The sequence below is a fragment of the Xenopus laevis genome, chromosome 7L, assembly GCF_017654675.1.
Source record: "Xenopus laevis strain J_2021 chromosome 7L, Xenopus_laevis_v10.1, whole genome shotgun sequence".
NCBI classification, from domain to species: Eukaryota; Metazoa; Chordata; class Amphibia; order Anura; family Pipidae; genus Xenopus; species Xenopus laevis.
The window spans coordinates 61,764,458-61,783,453 of NC_054383.1; the positions used below are offsets into that span (position 1 = coordinate 61,764,458).

Here is an 18,996-nt window from a genome sequence, read left to right on the forward strand (position 1 = left end):
ATCTTGTATCAAATGATTTTGTTAAAAATATGCTAAAATGTACTGATAGTGGTATAGATAAAAAATACTATACTGCTATAGATTCCATGTCGAACTTTAACGATAGGGACACCAGGATTCCTATCAGTAGTACGGTGTTGTAAATTGAAAGGTCTAAGCAAGCAGAGAGACAAACTGCATGCAGTCTTACAACTGAGGTTAATTGCAGTATGAAGAAGTCAGTACGCTGGGGTTTGCAAATGAATATCACTGGTTTAGCTTTAAAAGATGAAGACTGGCAAAATATGTTTTGTTATAGACGTCATAAGGGCATTTCGTTTAGAAAACCCCAGCTTTTTAAGGTGTTTTTAACAACTTATAAAAAAAAAAACTAAGCAGAAAACCCTAGTTATATTGCAAACAGCAGTTTGGGCAATTGTTTTTCCTTTAGTTGTACTACTGATTTATCAGATTAACCCTTCTTTTCTACAGCTGACTATCTCCTGCCTGCCACTCTTTCGGAAACATAGGCCTCTGTCAGTCAGAGGCCTATGTGTTTGCCGTCTGTGACTTTTTGAAGAAAGCAGCATAATAAATAATGGTAAATAAGTATAACTATACAGTGGTTAAAGGAAAACTATACCCCCAAAATTAAGCAACAGTTTATATCATATTAAGTGGCATCTTACTAAACTGGTGTATATAGTAAGTAGAAGTAAATCTTGCCATTTTAGATCTCATGCCTTGAGCCACTATTTCGTGATGGTCAGTGTGCTGCCTCAGAGTTCACCTGACCAGAAGTACTACAACTCTGGTTTTACATATGAGCTGTTTTATGCAATATCTTTTTATAGAGACTTTTACATTGTTTGGGGGGTATAGTTTTCCTGTAATTGCCATGTGGAAAAAAACACTAGGAAGGTATCTTCTCTAGAGCTTGCAATCAGAGTGGGTTGATAACATACACAAATAGGAGGGCAAAGTGCATAAATGTTTGAGCACCTGCCTTTAACTTCTACTGGACCAGCAGTGTTCTAGTGCTCCTAAAGCTAGGATTCCTCACTAAAATGTTCAGGTATAGAATTTTGTGGTTAGAAGTTTCTAACCTTTTTCTAACTAAAAGGTTAGAGAGAGAAGTTGTTATGGTGTGAAAAGATAGGAGGCTACTAAGAATGAATGGGGGAGACCAGGGAAGAAATGTAGTGAGGAGCTGAGGGATGAAGTGCTTTTATTGTATTTGCTATACTTTTCTTAACAGGCAGCCGTGATCGAGATTTTACTAGGAGATAAGCAGGTTTCATCTTTGAAAAGAGCAGCAGAGTTGGTTCTGAGACACCATTTAGGCTATGGACACACATGTTTTTCCACTGCGTTTCCGTTGCGGTATTTAATGTATCCAACTGCTGTGTAAATATGCTCAGTGGTTTCAAGTTTAGGCTGTGGCGCTTCCGATAGCATATTTACGCAGTGGTCTGCTTTTTTAAAAACCGCGGCAGAAAAACGTGTGTGTCCATAGCCTTAGTGAGATTGCAGTAGTCCAAGCGGGATAGTATAAGGGCATTGATTAATGTTTTAGCAGAAACAGGGCTTATCTTTACAATATCAACCCCCCCCTGGATCATAGTGGGTAAAAATCCAAACATATTTGTGGCCAGGGGTCCTAATGGGATTTGAGCCAAAAATGGAATCTATAACGGCTAAATATTTCTATTGATTAATAGTTAAAAAATGTATATCATCTCCATCCGCCCTATGCGTTTCGCACCCACTTAGTCATGGGCCCTGCGCCCATCCTATGAAAGTTTGAACACATTTCTGTAGTTTTTATGTTTTATTACAATTTTACTAATGAAGGTGAATTGCCCTTTAAGCTGTGAGTCTAACTTCTTCCAAGGGAAAAAACTGTTAAAAATGTATAGAGTATTTATTCTGGGCTCTCTGCCAAGAGCCAATTAAGTTAGAAACATTGTATCTCTTTTGGCTGTTCAGTGCAGAGAAATAGGGACTTTCCCCTTCAGTGTAGAGAAATCGGGACTTTCCAATACTAATGCGGTATTGCAGGTTGAGCTGTCAAACGTTTGACTGTCCCGCTCTAAATGGGGCAGTTCGGAGGTATGCTTATGAAACAGTAGTATTTCAGCAGTGACGTAACGTTTATTGGATTAACAGAAAATATGAAATATGCATCCTAACAAAATTAGACCGCATACATTGGGCACCCCAACAGAGATATTACATCAATACTTAGTTGAGCTTCCTTTTGCAAATGTAACAGTCTGGATGGAGGTATTTTTGACCATTCATCCATACAAAATCTCTCCAGTTTACTTAAATTTGATGGCTGCCGAGCATGGACAGCATGCTTCAAATCATCCCATAGATTTTGGATGATATTCAAGCCGGAGGACTGTGACGGCCATTCCAGAATATGCCTTTGTAGATTTTGAAGCATGTTTAGGGTCATTGTCTTGTTCGAATATCCAACCCCTGGGTAACTAACTTGCTTGAACATTATCCTGAAGAACTTGTTGTTCTTGGGTTGAATTTCGACCTTCGACTAACAAGTGCCCCAGGTCCTAAACTAGCCACACAGCCCCCACAGCATGATGAAACCTCCACCAAATTTGACAGTAGGTAGCAGGTATTTTTCTTGGAATGCGGTATTCTTCTGCCACGCAAATCTTGTTTTGTTATGACCAAATAACTATTTGTGTCTCATCAGTCCAAACACTTTGTTCCAAAATGACTGGGACTAGTCCAAATGAGCTTTTGCATACACAAAGGAGCTCCAGGTGCGAGCAGCCATGTTGTGTTAATCGCATGCGCATAACGCGCATGTGGTGTCATGCGCATTTCGTGGCAGCTTTTCATTATACGCATGTGAGTGACCAGACATGGCTGCTCGCAGTGGGAGCTCCCTCCCGATGCGGGTAGCCAAGCGCTGGTGGGGGGGCATTAAAAAAAAAAATACTGTTATATATGAGCCCGCAACTTTGGTTGGGGATGACATTTTTATCCAACGGGTGCCCTTTAAGAGGGGCCACATGGTACTTAACTGTTCAGTTAGTTTGCTTCGCAAACTAACGTAACAGTTATGACTCACATACCACGCCTCAAGTAACTGACTGGTAACCAATAAGAGCGGAAATAGTGTTCTGGCAATTATGTAAGACATCTGGTCACTCCAGCCTTTATAGATTACATTTTTGGCTAACTATGTTGAACACCTTTTTTTTATCTTTACACTGAACAATTCCTTTTATGACGCGGAGATACCTTACCCCGGCAACAAATCTCCGAAAAATGCCCTCTCGGGCAAGTGTTTTGTATGAAGCAGTCTGAATGTTAATGAAAGGAAAGGTATTTCAGAAGAATTTGTGCCGTTGCTATATGAAGTACCTGTGATAATAACATTAAGTACAGCAAATGATACCTTTCAGCAGAACCCATGACCAGCTAGGAATTGTAATGTATTAAAATGGGAAAAGATTCACATGATGCAATTCTCCAGGAATGTACTAAAAACCTAAACATGATATAAACCCATAGCTGTATTTCTTTACAAAGGCTTGGTAAGGCCCTCCCTAAAGTAAGCGTTGCTGGTTTGGTCTCCAGTACAAACAAGGAACATTAAGGAAACCATTGAAACAAGGGGACGACTACATTTAATGAAGGTTATGGAATAATGGAGATAGGCTGGTCATGATGGGATTGTTTGCATTAAGGAATTAAAATTTTTGTTGTAAAAATTAGTTCCTTAAACAAGGTTTAAGTTTACATTCATGGAAATCCAAATTCATTGGAGAATTCCAATTTGTTAGGCACCTACCACTTAGTAAAATCACAACTTTTTTTCCCAGGACTGGCACACATATTTGTAAAACAAGCAATGACCCTGGAACTTTCCTTCTCTGCACTGCACTGGTGCAGGACAGCACAAGAATCCCTGGGAAAACATGACAAGATGGTATATCTATAGAAATTCTCAAGTCATCCAACTGGCTTTCTCAATTGAGAATAGCTTGTAAATCTTTCTTCGAGAATATATATCCTCTGGAATGTTGCTCCAATCAGCATAATCTGTTTATCATATCTTAATAACATCATTGTGGATTATGATAAAAAGATTATGCTGATTGGAGCAACATTCCAGAGGATATATATTCTCGAAGGAACATTTACAAGTTATTCTGAATTACGAAAGCCAGTTGCATGACTGGTGAAACGTCTTCAAGGAAAAAAAACAGTTCAGTGGACTTATTTCTATAGATATACCATGACCTAGGTGAATGAGAATCTTCACAAACATGACTAGATGGTGCTTAGGTGGAAAGTACCCCAAGCCAGTCTGTGTTTTAATAAGCATAGATATAGTATATACATTTTAAATGTAATACAGAAAAAAACAAGCATCTAATAGTATCATTAACCATTAGGATGAAAAGATATAAAGAAAAACATTAAAAGTATGTCTGCTTATTTAGCACAATAGAAAATAAGCAGGCACTAGCCTGTTGCTGCCATGAGGCAAGTTGGGAAATCTTGCCTCAGATGGCAGTTCCCTGGAAGTTACCAGGTGTGGCAAAAAGCCGCTTTAAGAGCAGAAATTCTGGTTTTAAAATCAGAATATCTGCTCTTTTAGTGTAGATGGCACAATTGCACTCTTTGCACTAGCGATGCAGCCCCCTGGTCCTGCTTCAATGTTTTGAAGTTAAAGGGATACTGTCATGGGGAAAAAAAATTTTTCAAAATGAATCAGTTAATAGTGCTGCTCCAGCAGAATTCTGCACTGAAATCCATTTCTCAAAAGAGCAAACAGATTTTTTTATATTCAATTTTGAAATTCGACATGGGGCTAGACATTTTGTCAATTTCCCAGCTGCCCCAAGTCATGTGACCTGTGCTCTGATAAACTTCAATCACTCTTTACTGCTGTACTGCAATTTGGAGTGATATCACCCCTCTCCCTTTCCCCCCCAGCAGCCAAACAAATGAACAATGGGAAGGTAATCAGATAGCAGCTCCCTAACACAAGATAACAGCTGCCTGGTAGATCTAAGAACAACACTCAATAGTAAAAACCCATGTCCCACTGAGACACATTCAGTTACATTGAGAAAGAAAAACAGCAGCCTGCCAAAAAGCATTTCTCTCCTAAAGTGCAGGCACAAGTCACATGACCAGGGGCAGCTGGGAAATTGACAAAATGTCTAGCCCCATGTCAGATTTCAAAATTGAATATAAAAAAATCTGTTTGCCCTTTTGAGAAATGGATTTCAGTGCAGAATTCTGCTGGAGTAGCACTATTAACTGATGCATTTTGAAAAAAACATGTTTTCCGATGACAGGATCCCTTTAAGAATAGATAGAATTGTTAGAATTAGTTGTATAAATGCTCCAAGGTAGGCCGCTAGACAGGCTGCCGTGTAATACTGACACTGCACATCAGTGTTAAGCCATCTGGCCACCTTGCCCTCACACGTGGTGACAGAGCCCAGACTAGAGATAGCCAGACAAAAGAGATACATGCTTAGTGCCCCTCGTGGTTACGCCGTAGACACATACCTCTTCTGCCAGCTCTAGTTCCGGCCCTGTTGCACATTAATTCAGTGATTTAGCTGAAGCTTTGCGTAATCATTATTAATTGGCTAGCCCATCTAACAGTAACTATAATTTGAGATAGAATCTTCTGTTGGTGAGACAGGCCGATATATGTGAGGCATAACAAGACTCAGGATTTTGGAGAAAAGTCGCCAGCGTTTTTTGGGTCTTAGAAGAATTTTCAACTATTTGAGGAAGTCCTACCTACTCTATTGCACTTCGCCTGGTCTGAGGTGGCGAAGGCAAGTCTGGCGTAACATTCAGTAAAATCCGCATCTTAGTGAATTCGCAAAGTAACGCTCTTTCGCCAGAGCAAAACGTTGCATGGCATAACAGTGCAAAGTAGCGCTAAAGTCTATCTCCTTCGCTGGCGAAGTTACCAGCGTTAGTCACTTTGCCCTTTAGTAAATTTGCCCCAATATCTCTATGCTGCTGTCACTGCTCTCTTTGGGCTAATAGCACTGCTGGTACAGTCATGTATTTTAGCAATAACTGACCATACTGCCTCTTATTTACTTTAGGGTGATGGCACACAAGGAGATTTTTTGCATACAGGAAATCTGCACTATATGCAGGTGACAATATCCCAAAAAATACCTTTGGTGTCCATGACAATCCCGAATGCTAAACTATATGAATTGCGCAACCACTTTCTGCATTTTTCATCAGTTACGCAATTTATTTGTTTTACTGCACTCAATTCAAATTGACACTAAAGAAAAGGTAATTTTTGGAGATTTCTCATCTGCGGATAGCCCAAATTTCTCATGGTCAAAAAATGTATCCGTGTGATGGCAGACCAGAATATTTGTCATCTGTGATATAGCTGCACTACCTCAGGCCACAGTTCTCCTGGAAATGCCTTTCGCTTGATTAACATTCAGATCATATGTAAAAAACATTGGGGCAAATTTACTAAGCGGCAAAAATTCGATCAGACAACACTAATTCGCTAACATACGAAGTTGCGTCCAGGGCGCCAAAAGTTGGCGAAGTTGTGCTAACGTTAATTCCGAAAGCAGAGTGAAGTTGCACTAGCGTTGGCTAATTTGCATACGGCGGGAAGTTGAATGGAAGTATATGTTGCAGCAAATACATTTCATTACACAAGCCCAGGGAAGCTTAATAAAAGAAGATAACGTTGTTATAATGCCCTACACATGAGCCCAGTGTATAGTTTATGTGCCATATGCTAGGAAATGTAGGGGGGAAGCGGGTTACTCCAAAAAATATTAAAGGACATGTCAACCTTATTTTATGTTATAGCATGCCTAGGTAGAGCGACTTAACCCAACCCAAACCGCATCAATTGCGATCCTGAAATTGCCTTCTGTGCCCCACACAGCTGCCTCGTTCGTGGCTGTATTCATTAGCTCACCCGGCAGCCATTTTCCCTGCATTACATTCTTCCGGCTGTAAATGGGCATGAGCCAAAAGCCCCTCCCACTTGACCTCTCCATTCAGTTTATTCCCTAAAAAATACTTTATTTAAACTTGTTTGAATATGTTTTAACATGCTGAATTACTTAGAAAAAAATCCTGGTTGGGGAAGGTGGTGAAATGGTTAAACTCTCCTGCATGTCCTCGCTCGCTCCGCTCGTGCAGTCATAAGAAGGAATGTGTGTTAGGAACAAGGGGGCAGAGCATTAGTATAAATTGACTTTAGGAACCCTCCCCCCATGCTATCTGTCGATTGGTGGATCTATTGTAGAGGTGTCTGTAGACGGGTCAGTGATGATGTGGCTGCAAGTTGAAAGTTTTATCCGAACACCGATTCCTCTCTACTGCGCATGCTCAGGATGTTCTGCTTGTAAGTGCGCGTGTGCAGATCGCCAAGCACCAAGGACAATTCTGAAGGGAGGGGGAGAGGGACTGAGCGAGCAGGACAGAAGCAGGAACAACAAGCGAATGAAGCAGCTGAGCTGTTTGCTTTTCAGAGACCAGAGTAAGAGGTATGTAAAGAATGTAGTGAGGCATTTTAATGATTGGTTTTTTTTGTGGGGGTTGACATGTCCTTTAACGCTCTTTTTTCACCCTGAAAAAAGGAAAAGACGCCAGCTTTTTTTTGGGACTTTTAGAGCCTGCTGATAAGAACAGGTCAGTCCTGGGGGCGCCTGCATGTTCTTACTGCTTCTACTGGAAAGCCACAAACTGCACCCATATTTGGCTGCCACCTCCGCACTCCCTTACAACCACCTGCACTCTTACCCCAGCCCCATAGCCAAGGTGCTGACCCCTCCTAGAATGCAAGCCCCACAGCTTCTCCGACTCCTGGTAATGCACCTCCAGCCACATGGCCTGCAGCTTCCTGTGGAGCCTGCCAACATCACCTTCCTACTGCTGCTCCTGGGAGGAGGATGAAGAAGAGCTGGAGAAGGAGATCGGGGCAGAGGACACGCTGTCAGCGAATAGCCAGGGAGAAATCAAGCACCGCAGGATGGATGGTCGCCCTGGGGAAGCGGAATTTCTGTAATTTATTTCTTAATAAAGGCTTTGCTATTTCAAATTTTAATTTGTCTTGGTGTTTTTTTTTTCCATTGTGTTCTAAAGAATTTTTTTGTAAACATTTTTGATGTTACTGGTCCTTTACGGTTGTGTATTGTTAGAGCGCAGCCTTAATCTTACACAATCCCCAAATAAGTAAATTCCATGACACTTAGGAGTAGACCTTTAGAGAAAAATAGCATGTCAATATGTTACAAGGTCATGTGTGTAGTAGAAAAACAGGACAACCAATGCAACATCAGTCATTAGGGCTAGTAGATAGGAGGAGCGGGTGTTGGACATACCTCCTGACCCTCTTAGTCTATCTACATACTCAAAACTGAATCAAAGTCTCCTTCACACACAACTTGTGCGTGCAGAAAATCTGCAATATATTTTATAAAGTGAACAATGCACTTATTGGAGTACGGGGGGGGGATACATTTTCGCTATTATTGTTTCTACTGAGTTTAGCTTACAGTGCAGAAATAATAACCTGCCCTTGGGGTCAGCTTGTAGAAAGGGTCATTTAAAATTGGCAGACCTTTTTATCAGTGTTGACCCCCCCCCCCCTGTATAGGGGGAGTGGGTAGTGTAGAAGGCCTAGCTTACCCATGGCCGCCTAAGTCACAATATTTTTCTCCCCTTGACATGGGTCTCCTGTAGCATTATAATCTTTGAACCATGTTGCTTAACGTGGTCTAATACCAGTTTCCTCTTAACCCAGTCATTTAAACCACATATGTTCCAGGAGAGTATGGAGAACGTTACATTGTTAGGCATAAGGGAGTAGGTGGAGAGACCGAAGTCATGTAATTAGGCTGAGTGGGCCATAGCGGCCAAGGACAACAATTGATACTGTATGTGGGTACCTGATTACTACCTACCTGATTACTAACATTTAAACAATTAAATGGGGTAACACCCTTTCACTGCACAGATTTACCCCGTTTCACGGCGCAGATCGAAGGAATCACAAGAGACGGTATTGTTCAATTTTCTTGCGGCTTTATTTGGCACATCTTAGTGAGTTTCTAGCAGTGGGTTGGTGAGGAAAACCTACGCGTTTCGTGCCCTCTTTCCAGCCACTTTGTCAGGGTCCCTGACGAAGTGCCTGGAAAGAGGGCACGGAACGCGTAGGTTTTCCTCACCAACCCACTGCTAGAAACTCACTAAGATGTGCCAAATAAAGCCGCAAGAAAATTGAACAATACCGTCTCTTGTGATTCCTTCGATCTGCGCCGTGAAACGGGGTAAATCTGTGCACTGAAGTTACCTCCTCAACGAAGTGAGGAGGATCCCGCGAGAGCTGCGACCGAAGAGAGAGACGCTTCATTGAGAAGGGTGAGCTCCGATTTAATATCTAGACCTGTTTCTGATGTTTAACACCCTTTCCCTGCCTGCAGATGCAAGGGTTCCCGCCCTTTCTGCCAGACCCCAACTTAGGGAGAATTTATTCCTAAAACAGAAAAAACAAGATTTTGCAACCTAGTGGAGCATATTTAAACCACTCTAAAGCTGTACTCCGCAGCAGAGAGAAGGCAGTTAATAACAAATATATTGCAATCTCAGGCCCGCTGGCCATGGAACAATATAGAAAGTGTGAGGACTAAATTTGGATAGTACATAACAGTCCCTTGAGTAAGGTGCAAAAGTAATAATGTCACTCTGCTGGCCAGGGAAATAGACCAGTCGTGCAGTTTAAAATGCACGTGGTACAATCCTTAGGGACTTGCATAGCCCTATAGTAGGGGAAATGGTATAGATCCATCATATAATAAATATTATGCTCACGTGGATGCTCTTCCCACTTAGTAGCAAAGATTATTTAGGAGAATATTCTTGTTGTCTTGTGTGCCATAGCATAGGTATTATTTGAGCTCCTTTACTGCCGTTTTATGGCCCCATTCTATTCAGCCAGGTAGAGGCCTCTTCTAGAGGTGTGAAGAACTGGGTGCTGCCATTTTTCTGAATCGTGGCGTATTCAATCTTCTTCTCCCGCAGCTGCTTCTTGACGTCCTGGAACTGCGATCATTGCCGCTGGACTTCCAGGGAGAAATCCAGGTACAACGAGATTTTGGAGTTCTCAAAGGATAGCTGCACTTTGTTTCTTGCCATCTTTATCCTTTGTGTTTAGAAAACTTGCTATTAAAGCCCTTGGTGGAACACCAGGAATTGGCAGGCACATTGGAATTCGGTGTGCCTGTTCTAAAGTGAAAGCAGAGGAAAGTGCTGCGGAGTCAAAAGTGTCCCTGAGACAGATTTCCAGAAACTTCTCTGGTTCAGAGCCGGTTCAGAGCTTTCTACCCTTTCAGGGAAGCCCATAAATCTTATATTGATCCTCCACAGGTGGTTCTCCAGGTCATCTGTTTTGGCTTGAAACATATTTAGGGTTTTTTTTAATTAAAGGTTGAGTTTGTGAGGTTTTTTATAACTTGAATGAACTCACAACTGGAATGTTTTCTAATTTATGAAAAACTCGATTGTAGTGAATTTGAAAAAAAGCAAAGGACCATGGACAGACCCCTGCAGTACTCCACTAACAACACTAGTCCTATTAGAAAATGTCCCATTTACCAACATTATTTGTAATCTATACTTCAGCCAGTTTTCTATCCAAGTACAAATATGTTCCTTCTCAGTGGTACTGTATCAAATGGTTTAGCAAAGCCATCCCAGAGTGAAGTTTCCTTCCCACCTCCTCATATAGCCCTATTGCCAATATTTGAGTATGAGGTTGTAAAGCTAAGCAGTAATCTTTGGACATTCAGGGCAGTTGTTTTTCCAGGTGTAAATCCTAGCTGGTCAGCTTTTATGCGGGTGTTAATTAAGGTGATTGGCCAAAATCTTAGCCAGGACTTTGACATCTGCACGAAGCAGCGAGATTGGTCTATATGAGTCTGTAAGTGTTGGGTCCTTGCCAGGTTTTGAGAGCAGAGCTATTGCCACCTGGTACGTTGATGGGGGGAAAGAACTTTTTTGCAGTGCCTTATTATATACCTTGCAGAGAAACGGGGCTTTGGCATGTTTTTTTTTATATAGCTCTATAGGCAGGCCATCCGCTCCTGCTGCTTTCCCTGAGGGAATGGTGTCTATTAACTCTTAGACCTCCAATAGGTACAGGAAAGTTTCAAATTTCATTCTTTATGAGCTTCATTTAAGTGGGGTAGGTTGACTGTGTTGAGAAAGTTATCTAATTGGGCTGATCTACTAAGTGTAGATCTATACAGATTGCAATGCTATGTGATACTATGTTCTGTATTTGTATGGGGTCAGACGTAAAGTCTCCATGCTGTGTTTTTAGAGTAATAACGGGGGGGGGGTGGATTGCATCCTAACTAGGTGGGAAAGCAACTTTCCCACTCTTCCCCACACTATAGCATTGCGTTTCATGAAACTATACCTAGTTTGGGCTTTGTTCTTCAAGAATTCAACTTATTTATCCTGCACCTTATTGAGTGCTGTAAACCTTTCGGGTTTTGGGTCTAAGGTCATCTCCATTTACAGCATAGAGATAATTTGCTCAATCTGGTCTTGGGTCTGCTTTTTTGAAGGTATTAACCTAATAGTTAAAAAGCCCTCTTACATATGCCTTTAGAGTATCCCATAATACTAGATAGTCAACAGTGCATTCATTAATGGCCATGAATTCCTGAATTGCATCTTTAGTGACTGGATTTATGTATATTAGGGTGCAGGTGCCTCCATGCCCATTACATTTGCCTTTAGAGCAGTGGTCTCCCAACCAGTAGCTCGTGAGCAACATGTTGCTCCCCAACCCCTTGGATGTTGCTCCCAGTGGCCTCAAAGTAGGTGCTTATTTTTGAATTCCAGGCTTCGAGGCAAGTTTTGATTGTATAAAAACCAGATGTACTGCCAAACAGAGTCTCCTGTAGGCTACCAGTCCACATAGGGGCCAATTGACCAATAGTCAATCACAACCCTTATTTGGAACCACCCAGGAACATTTTTGATGCTAATGTTGCTCCCCAACTCTTTTTACATCTGAATGTTGCTCACAGGTTGAAAAGGTTGGGGACCCCTGCTTTAGAGCATCCCATAATACTATGGCCATGAATTCCTGAAATGCGTCTTTAGTGACTGGAAGTTATCCAGAATATTAAAACAGACAGGATTACGAGACCAGCGTAGTTTATTGGCTAGCGCCTCTAATTTGTGGTGAATTTCCAGTGGGGCATGGTCAGACATACCTCCAGCTAGGTACTTAGCAGCTCTTAACATAGGAAGTGCCAATTGGCTAACAAAAGCAAAGTCTAGGCATGATTACACCATGTGAGAGGTGGATAAGCACGAGAATCAACGTATATTAGGGTGCAGGTGCCTCCATGCCTCAGTGAGGCCTGCAGATTCATTTAAAGGGGTGGTTCACCTTTAAGGTAACTTTTAGTAAGTTATAGAATGGCCAATTCTAAGCAACTTTTAAATTGCTTTTCATTATTTATTTTTTTATAGATTTATAGTTGTTTGACTTTTTCTTCTGACTCTTTGCAGCTTTCAAATGGGCGTCGCTGACCACTTCTAAAAAGAAAATGCTCTGTAAGGCTACAAATGTTTTGATATTGCTACTTTTTATTACTCATCTTTCTTTTCAGCCCCTCTCCTATTCATATTCCTGTCTCTTATTCCAATCAATGCATGGTTGCTAGGGTAATTTGGACCCTAGCAATCAGATTGCTTAAAATGCTAATTGAAGAGTTGCAGAATAAAAAGCTAAATAACTCAAAAACCTTAAATAATAAAAAATGAAAACCAATTGCAATTTGTCTCGGAATATCATTCTTTGCATCCTACTAAAAGTTATCTCAAAGGTGAACAACCCCTTTAAGATCTTGATGTTGGTAGCAAGTCTGGGATATTACATTTGTCCCAGGAGCCTGTATAAAGAAGAGCGTTACAATCGCCCATAGCTATTATAGCTGCTAGTGGGTATTATATTGCAAAAAGCTGAGTTAGGCAAGTATCTTGGTTTGGGGGAGATATATATACAAGCTCTGTATGTACCCATGTATAAATATAAATCTGCCTTTATGGACAGATTTTACAGATACCATTCTAAAGGGAGTGCAGCAGGAAATAAGGACTGCAACTCCTGATGAGTAATAGGAGTATTCTGCACAATACCACCCAACACACCCCACTTCTTTTTAAGTCTAAGGTCTTGCTGCCTATTACATAGGTTTTCTGGAGCATTACTACTTTTTGCACTGGGCTTTTTAACCCTTTTATGTGCCAGCAGAATTTAGCATTTCATTTGTGTGCCAGAAGTTTTTTGAACATTTTGTGCTTTCTAATTTTAGGGGCATTTCCTGGGGGGATTTTTAGTTTACCTTGGAACACTTTACATTGAACCGGAGCTGCCTACATCTGCTTGCATCTTTGTGTATTTCTACTTCTGTAACAAGATTTTGAGATCCATCTGATTTGGAAAGCCTCAAGTGTCTCGAACGTGCCAATACCAGATATGTATAGTTTTATGAAGATTTCGGACTTTTATAGATCAAACATTCCCAGCAGTAAATTATCGAATTTCAAAACACTACAGTAGAATATGGCATACTTTGGATTCCAAAGCTAATAAATCCAGGAGCAGTAGGTTTACCTGAGGAAACCATATATTTTTGAAAAGTACAGATTCTGTCATATTCAAAATGGGTAACCATGCCTTTCTACTCCTAATTACCAAACATCAAAGCTTTTCTGAATTCAGTGGTTTCTATAAAAATGTATGAAATTGTGAAAAATCTCCTCAAATCTTTCACTTTGCAAGTTTGTATCTCCCTCATAGCATTAGGTGCCAAAAAAAGCATCCTAAATATGACTGCAAGGGGTCCACTAAAAAGTTTGATGCCTATAGGATTACCAAAGTATCTGGCATTAAGAGACTTAATTAAGTTAGTGCATACTAGGGATGCACCGAATCCACTTTTTTGGATTCGGCCGAACCCCCGAATCCTTTGCGAAAGATTTGGCCAAATACCGAACCGAATCCTAATTTGCATATGCAAATAAGGGGTGGAAAGGGGAAAATATATTTTACTTCCTTGTTTTGTGACAAAAAGTCACGTGATTTCCCTCCCCGCCCCTAATTTACATATGCAAATTAGAATTCGGTTCGGCCAGGCAGAAGGATTCGGCCGAATCCTGCTATAAAAGGCCGAATCCCGAACCGAATCCTGGATTCGGTGCATCCCTACTGCATACAACTTGTCACAGAATTTGCTTCAGCTACTGAATAATCATCACATTTACTGCACTACAAAAAATACATTGCCCCCCCCCCCCCAAAACATATCTTTGGAATGTAAACATTCAGTCAAATCCAAAATGGGTAACCATGTCTTTGTACTCCAAACTACTAAGTTGCAATTCTTTTCCAAAATTGCCAGCTTTGATTAAATATATCTAATATAAATAATTCAAAAAACAACTGGACTTGCTGAGTAATTATTGAAGACGTTTTTATAATCCGAGCAGCCTCTTCAATTCAATTGACTGGTGTTGGAAATTCTCACCATATAAACTCTTCCATTAATCCAATCACAACAGCACATTTTCAGAGAGGTGACATCTGAAATTCACAGATGTGTCACGCAACTCCTAGAAACAGGTGTTACTTGTGAGAGTTGCATGAATGGATGTGTTTTTAGTGTTCTGAAACCGCAGGGCACAGATGTTAGAACAGCATTGTATGTTGCAGACAGGTGGTGTCAAAGGCCCCGCCTCTGTGGGATGGTTTCTCCACCTTGACATGAATCGCCTCTTTCACGTCTCTTGCAAACCAGTGGTCTTCTTTATCCAAGATTTGGACATTGCTATCTTCAAAGGAGGGTCCCTTGTCTTTTAGGTGTTGAAAGATAGCCGAGTCTTGCCCTGTAGAGTTCGCCCTCCTATGCTGAGCCATTCCTTGGTGAGCAGTTGTTTTGTCTCCCCAATGTATAGATCAGTGCACTCCTCGCAAAACTGGACTGCGTATACCACATTGCTTTATTTTTCTTTAGGTGTTGGATTCTTTGGGTGTACCAGTTTTTGTCTCACAATGTTTCTAGGTTTGAAAAACAAAGGGAAGTGGTGTTTGTTGAAAATCCTCCTGAGTTTCTCCGACACTCCAGCTACATATGGGATGACTTTCACCTACTATGTGTCTCCGGGTGGTTATTTCTATTGGTGTTCCTGTTGGGCTTGGTTGCTGCTGTTTTGACAAAGGCCCAGTCTGGGTAGCCACACACTTTCAAAGCTCTTCTGAGATGTTTATGCTCCTTGTCCTTGGACTCTGTATCAGTTGCCACACATTCCGCCCTGTGGTGCAGAGTTCTAATGATACCCAATTTGTTTTCCAGTGGATGGTGGGAATCTAACAACAGATATTGATCCGTATGAGTGGGTTTCCTGTATACTTAATTTTTCAAGTTACCCCCCTCTTGGATGCATATCAAACAGTCCAAAAAGGCAAGTTTGTTCCTCTGGACATGTTCCCTTGTGAACTTGATGTTATTGTCCACTGAGTTAATGTGTTCTGTAAAGGTGCAACTTTATTGGATCTTGCTGCAGTCGATTTCTTAGTCTCAATTGCCTCCGTAGTAGGTATACATGTGAACAATGAAGTGACATCATATGATACCATTGTTACTTCTGCCTCTAGTGTAACGCCATGAATCTTAGTTATAAACTCTTTGGCATTCTGGATATGATGTACTGTATTGCCTACCAACAGGGCAAAGATGTTAGTCAAGAATTTTGCAATACTGTATGTCACTGAATTTATGCTGCTGACAATGGGCCTTAGTGGGGCTCCTTCTTTGTGTATCTTGGAGAGTCCATATAAGCATGGTGTGGCTTCTCTGGGGTAAAGGCAGTGGTATAAAACTCAATCAATGGCTTTCTCCTTTTCAAGTTGTTGTAAGCAACCTATCACCTTTTTCTTGTAAGAGCTGGTTGGGTCTTTCCTTAAAGGTTCATATGTATTGCTATAACTGAATAGTGTGGTTATTTTGCAGTGATAGTCAGTTATGTTGATCACAACTGTGCATTACCCTTTATCTGCTGGCAGGATAGTGATGTTCGGGTCAGAGAACTGATATTAGATATACCATGACCTGGATGAATGAAAATCTTCATAGTCATATATCTTTGATTAAATACTTGAAAATTGTATCAGCTTCCACTTTCTAGCATGTTATCGCCCACACAGCATTAAGTACCAAGAAAAAACATTGGCATATGAATGCCAGGGGTCCACTAAACAGTTTAATGCCCATTGTGCTTTGATTTATCAAATTGTGTGGCATACAGAGACCCCCAAAAAAACAGCACATACATTTTCAACGCTGCTGCAAGCACCCAGTGTGTGTATTGTGTGCCATAAAACCCCCCTAACAGAAGGGAAACCCGAGAAAACTATATATATATATATATATATATATATTCGGAAAGTACACAATCTGACAAATCCAAAATGCTTAAATAAGTATTTCTACTGCAAACTATGAAGCTGAAAAGACATGCTGAATGTAGTAGTTTTTATGAATTTTCGGAAAATTGTTACAAAGCTTTAAACTTGCCCTATTATACACTCCACATTTCATTACATACCAGCATATAAAATTCAAAATATCAAAGCCAGGGGTCTTCTGAACAATTTGATGCCCAAAATGCATAGATTTAACAAACTATGTGGTGTACAGAGACACCCCAAATGAAAATGGCCCATATGAAGTTTCACGGCTGACACTCTGGCTGCTGCAATATTAACACCCGGTATGTGTATAATGTGCCATAAGACCCCCCCCTAACAGTATGGAGACCCTAGAAAACTATATATTTTTGGAAAGTACGCATTCTGGCGAATCCAAAATCCATAGGTTTTACTGATAGAGAAAAGAGAACACCACCTATTCAGAGCTGAAAATGCAATAAAATAGCTAAAAATGTCCCAAAATCACTAGAATTTTAATATAATCACCTAAATAGCATTCCAAATTTATTGTGCTGTGCAGTTAGAGAACATACTATTCGTAGTGGAAATTAAAGTTTTTTTCAGGCAAAAAAACATGATGCGATTAAAAAAAAGGTCACAGAATTGTGTAAGTATGCATATATATGTGTGTGTGTGTACAGTTGGCAAATTGCGTTATGTGCATGTATGTGTGAGTGGTGTGAAAGTATGAAACCCCCCCCTGATCCCCCAAAAATGTAGTTAGGTGTTTGTAAGTGTAAATATAAGTGTGTATTAGTGTAAAAAGTGTATGTTTGTGTGTGTAACACTAACCTGGGGTAGGTGGAGCATATCCATCTGGAGAGGTCCCAGGAAGAAGACAAGGTTAAGTCCGCAGGGTCCGGTAGCAGTTGGCGCAGGGGGGTCAGTGCAGCAGCAGGACACTTAGTTTCCAAGTGTCTGCTGCTGCCGTGGAGCCCCTGGGCAATAGTGCTCCAGGGGCCACTTGTTCAATCTGCTTGTTGCCTAGGGACGGGGGTACGAGTGGGTTATGGCGCGAGTGGCTTTACAAGCTGCTCCTGCGCTCCACGATGTGGAAGTGCTGCAGGTCGTAAAAGCTATGTTTGTAGATTCAACAATCTGTGGCACTTAAAGGGTTAAAGAAGTTCAGGACCAACCTGCTTTTAATGCAGTCTTCGAGACTGCATATTCCAGCTAAGTAACTCTGATCATTGGGCAGAGTTATTTATGTATGCAGAACCATGTCTCCATAGGGTTTGTAAGGCAGCAGTGGCTAGGTACTCTGTACAGCTGAACATCTTAAAACTAACATTTATCCTGTGTAACAGAAATGCTGGGAAACTGGTTGAAAAGGTGTATGTAACACCCAGATTTCTGTCATACTGTTTTTAAGCAACCAGGTAAATGTGCATTTTTCACGGGTCTGTGGCTAGCTGTAATAGCCGGAAAAGGACCTGGTTTACTAGGGTGGTGAGTGTTGTATGGGATCCGATTCCAGATGGACAGTCTGGGTCGGTCCAACACCTGAGAGAGGAACAGGTGTTTTCTCTCCTTAAGTAGGACGAGGGATTGTGTGTGTCCCTCTCTCAATCCTGGGGAAAAGAGCAGGCAGCGCAGGCCTGTTAGAGAGCCAGATGCATGTGAGTACGTGCTGTGCCATGAAAACTGTTTCCTTAAGGTGCTGAATATTAGGTCCTCGCCTTGTTAGTTAGAAGCTATATATAGTATAGTTATATATATATATATATATATATATATATATATATATATATACGTATATATATATATTATAGTTAGTGCCGGACAGGCACTAACTATATATATTACTTTTTTTGATTACTTTTCCTGCCAACCAGACAAATAAAACTGGTTGAGGCCAGTTGCACATTACCATCCGGCTTTTGTGTTGTTTTGCATTTATTTCAATACTGCTGTGCACCCGTCTACCCCAGGAGACGGCGACCCTGTTACCTGTACACAGGCTGTTTTCAGTGGCTGAGGGCTGCTCCATTGATTTGAATCTGATCAGCCTGTGTGCGATCACACATGGGTTGAGGTCAGCCCAAATATGCAGGCTGCTGACAGCCTGTGTGTCCATAGCAGGCCCGGACTGGCAATCTGTGTGTTCGGGCATTCTCCCGACGGGCCACTCTATATTTTATTTAAGTGCGCCGCTCCTCACCTTCAACACAGCACTGATTGCCTCAGGAGCTCTTTGAATGCATCCGATGGGCTCTAGGACCGCTCCTCCGTCCTATCTCCCACGTGGCTCTGCCCCTCCCACTCCTCTCACGCTGCTGCTGCTGCCGTGCTGTGTAAGTGTCCCTGCAGCCCATCATGGAGTACTCTGTGCTGTAAGTAAGGCCCCGCAATGGGAGGGGGAGAGGGGGGTGGAATCGGAGGATTGTACGGAGGGCTGCCCACCTTTCATTCTCATTATATTTGGGATTGTTTAGTCT

General features: G+C 41.4%; 1 protein-coding gene across 2 annotated transcripts in view; it reads left to right on the forward strand.

Annotated features, from left to right (window-relative positions):
- Nucleotides 1–18,037: 18,037 nt before the first annotated feature.
- The window catches only part of LOC108696306, an 89,180-nt gene continuing 88,221 nt past the window's right edge, over nt 18,038–18,996 (forward strand). Inside the window, exon 1 of one of the 2 annotated variants that reach the window (XM_018225561.2) lies at nt 18,038–18,177. Coding sequence is in view for 1 of the 2 variants with exons in the window: in XM_018225560.2 (XP_018081049.1) it covers nt 18,875–18,891 (17 nt within the window). In the remaining variant the exon portion in view is untranslated. Of the gene's footprint in view, nt 18,178–18,736; nt 18,892–18,996 lie in introns of those variants that run through there. The other variant, XM_018225560.2, reaches the window with a different exon arrangement.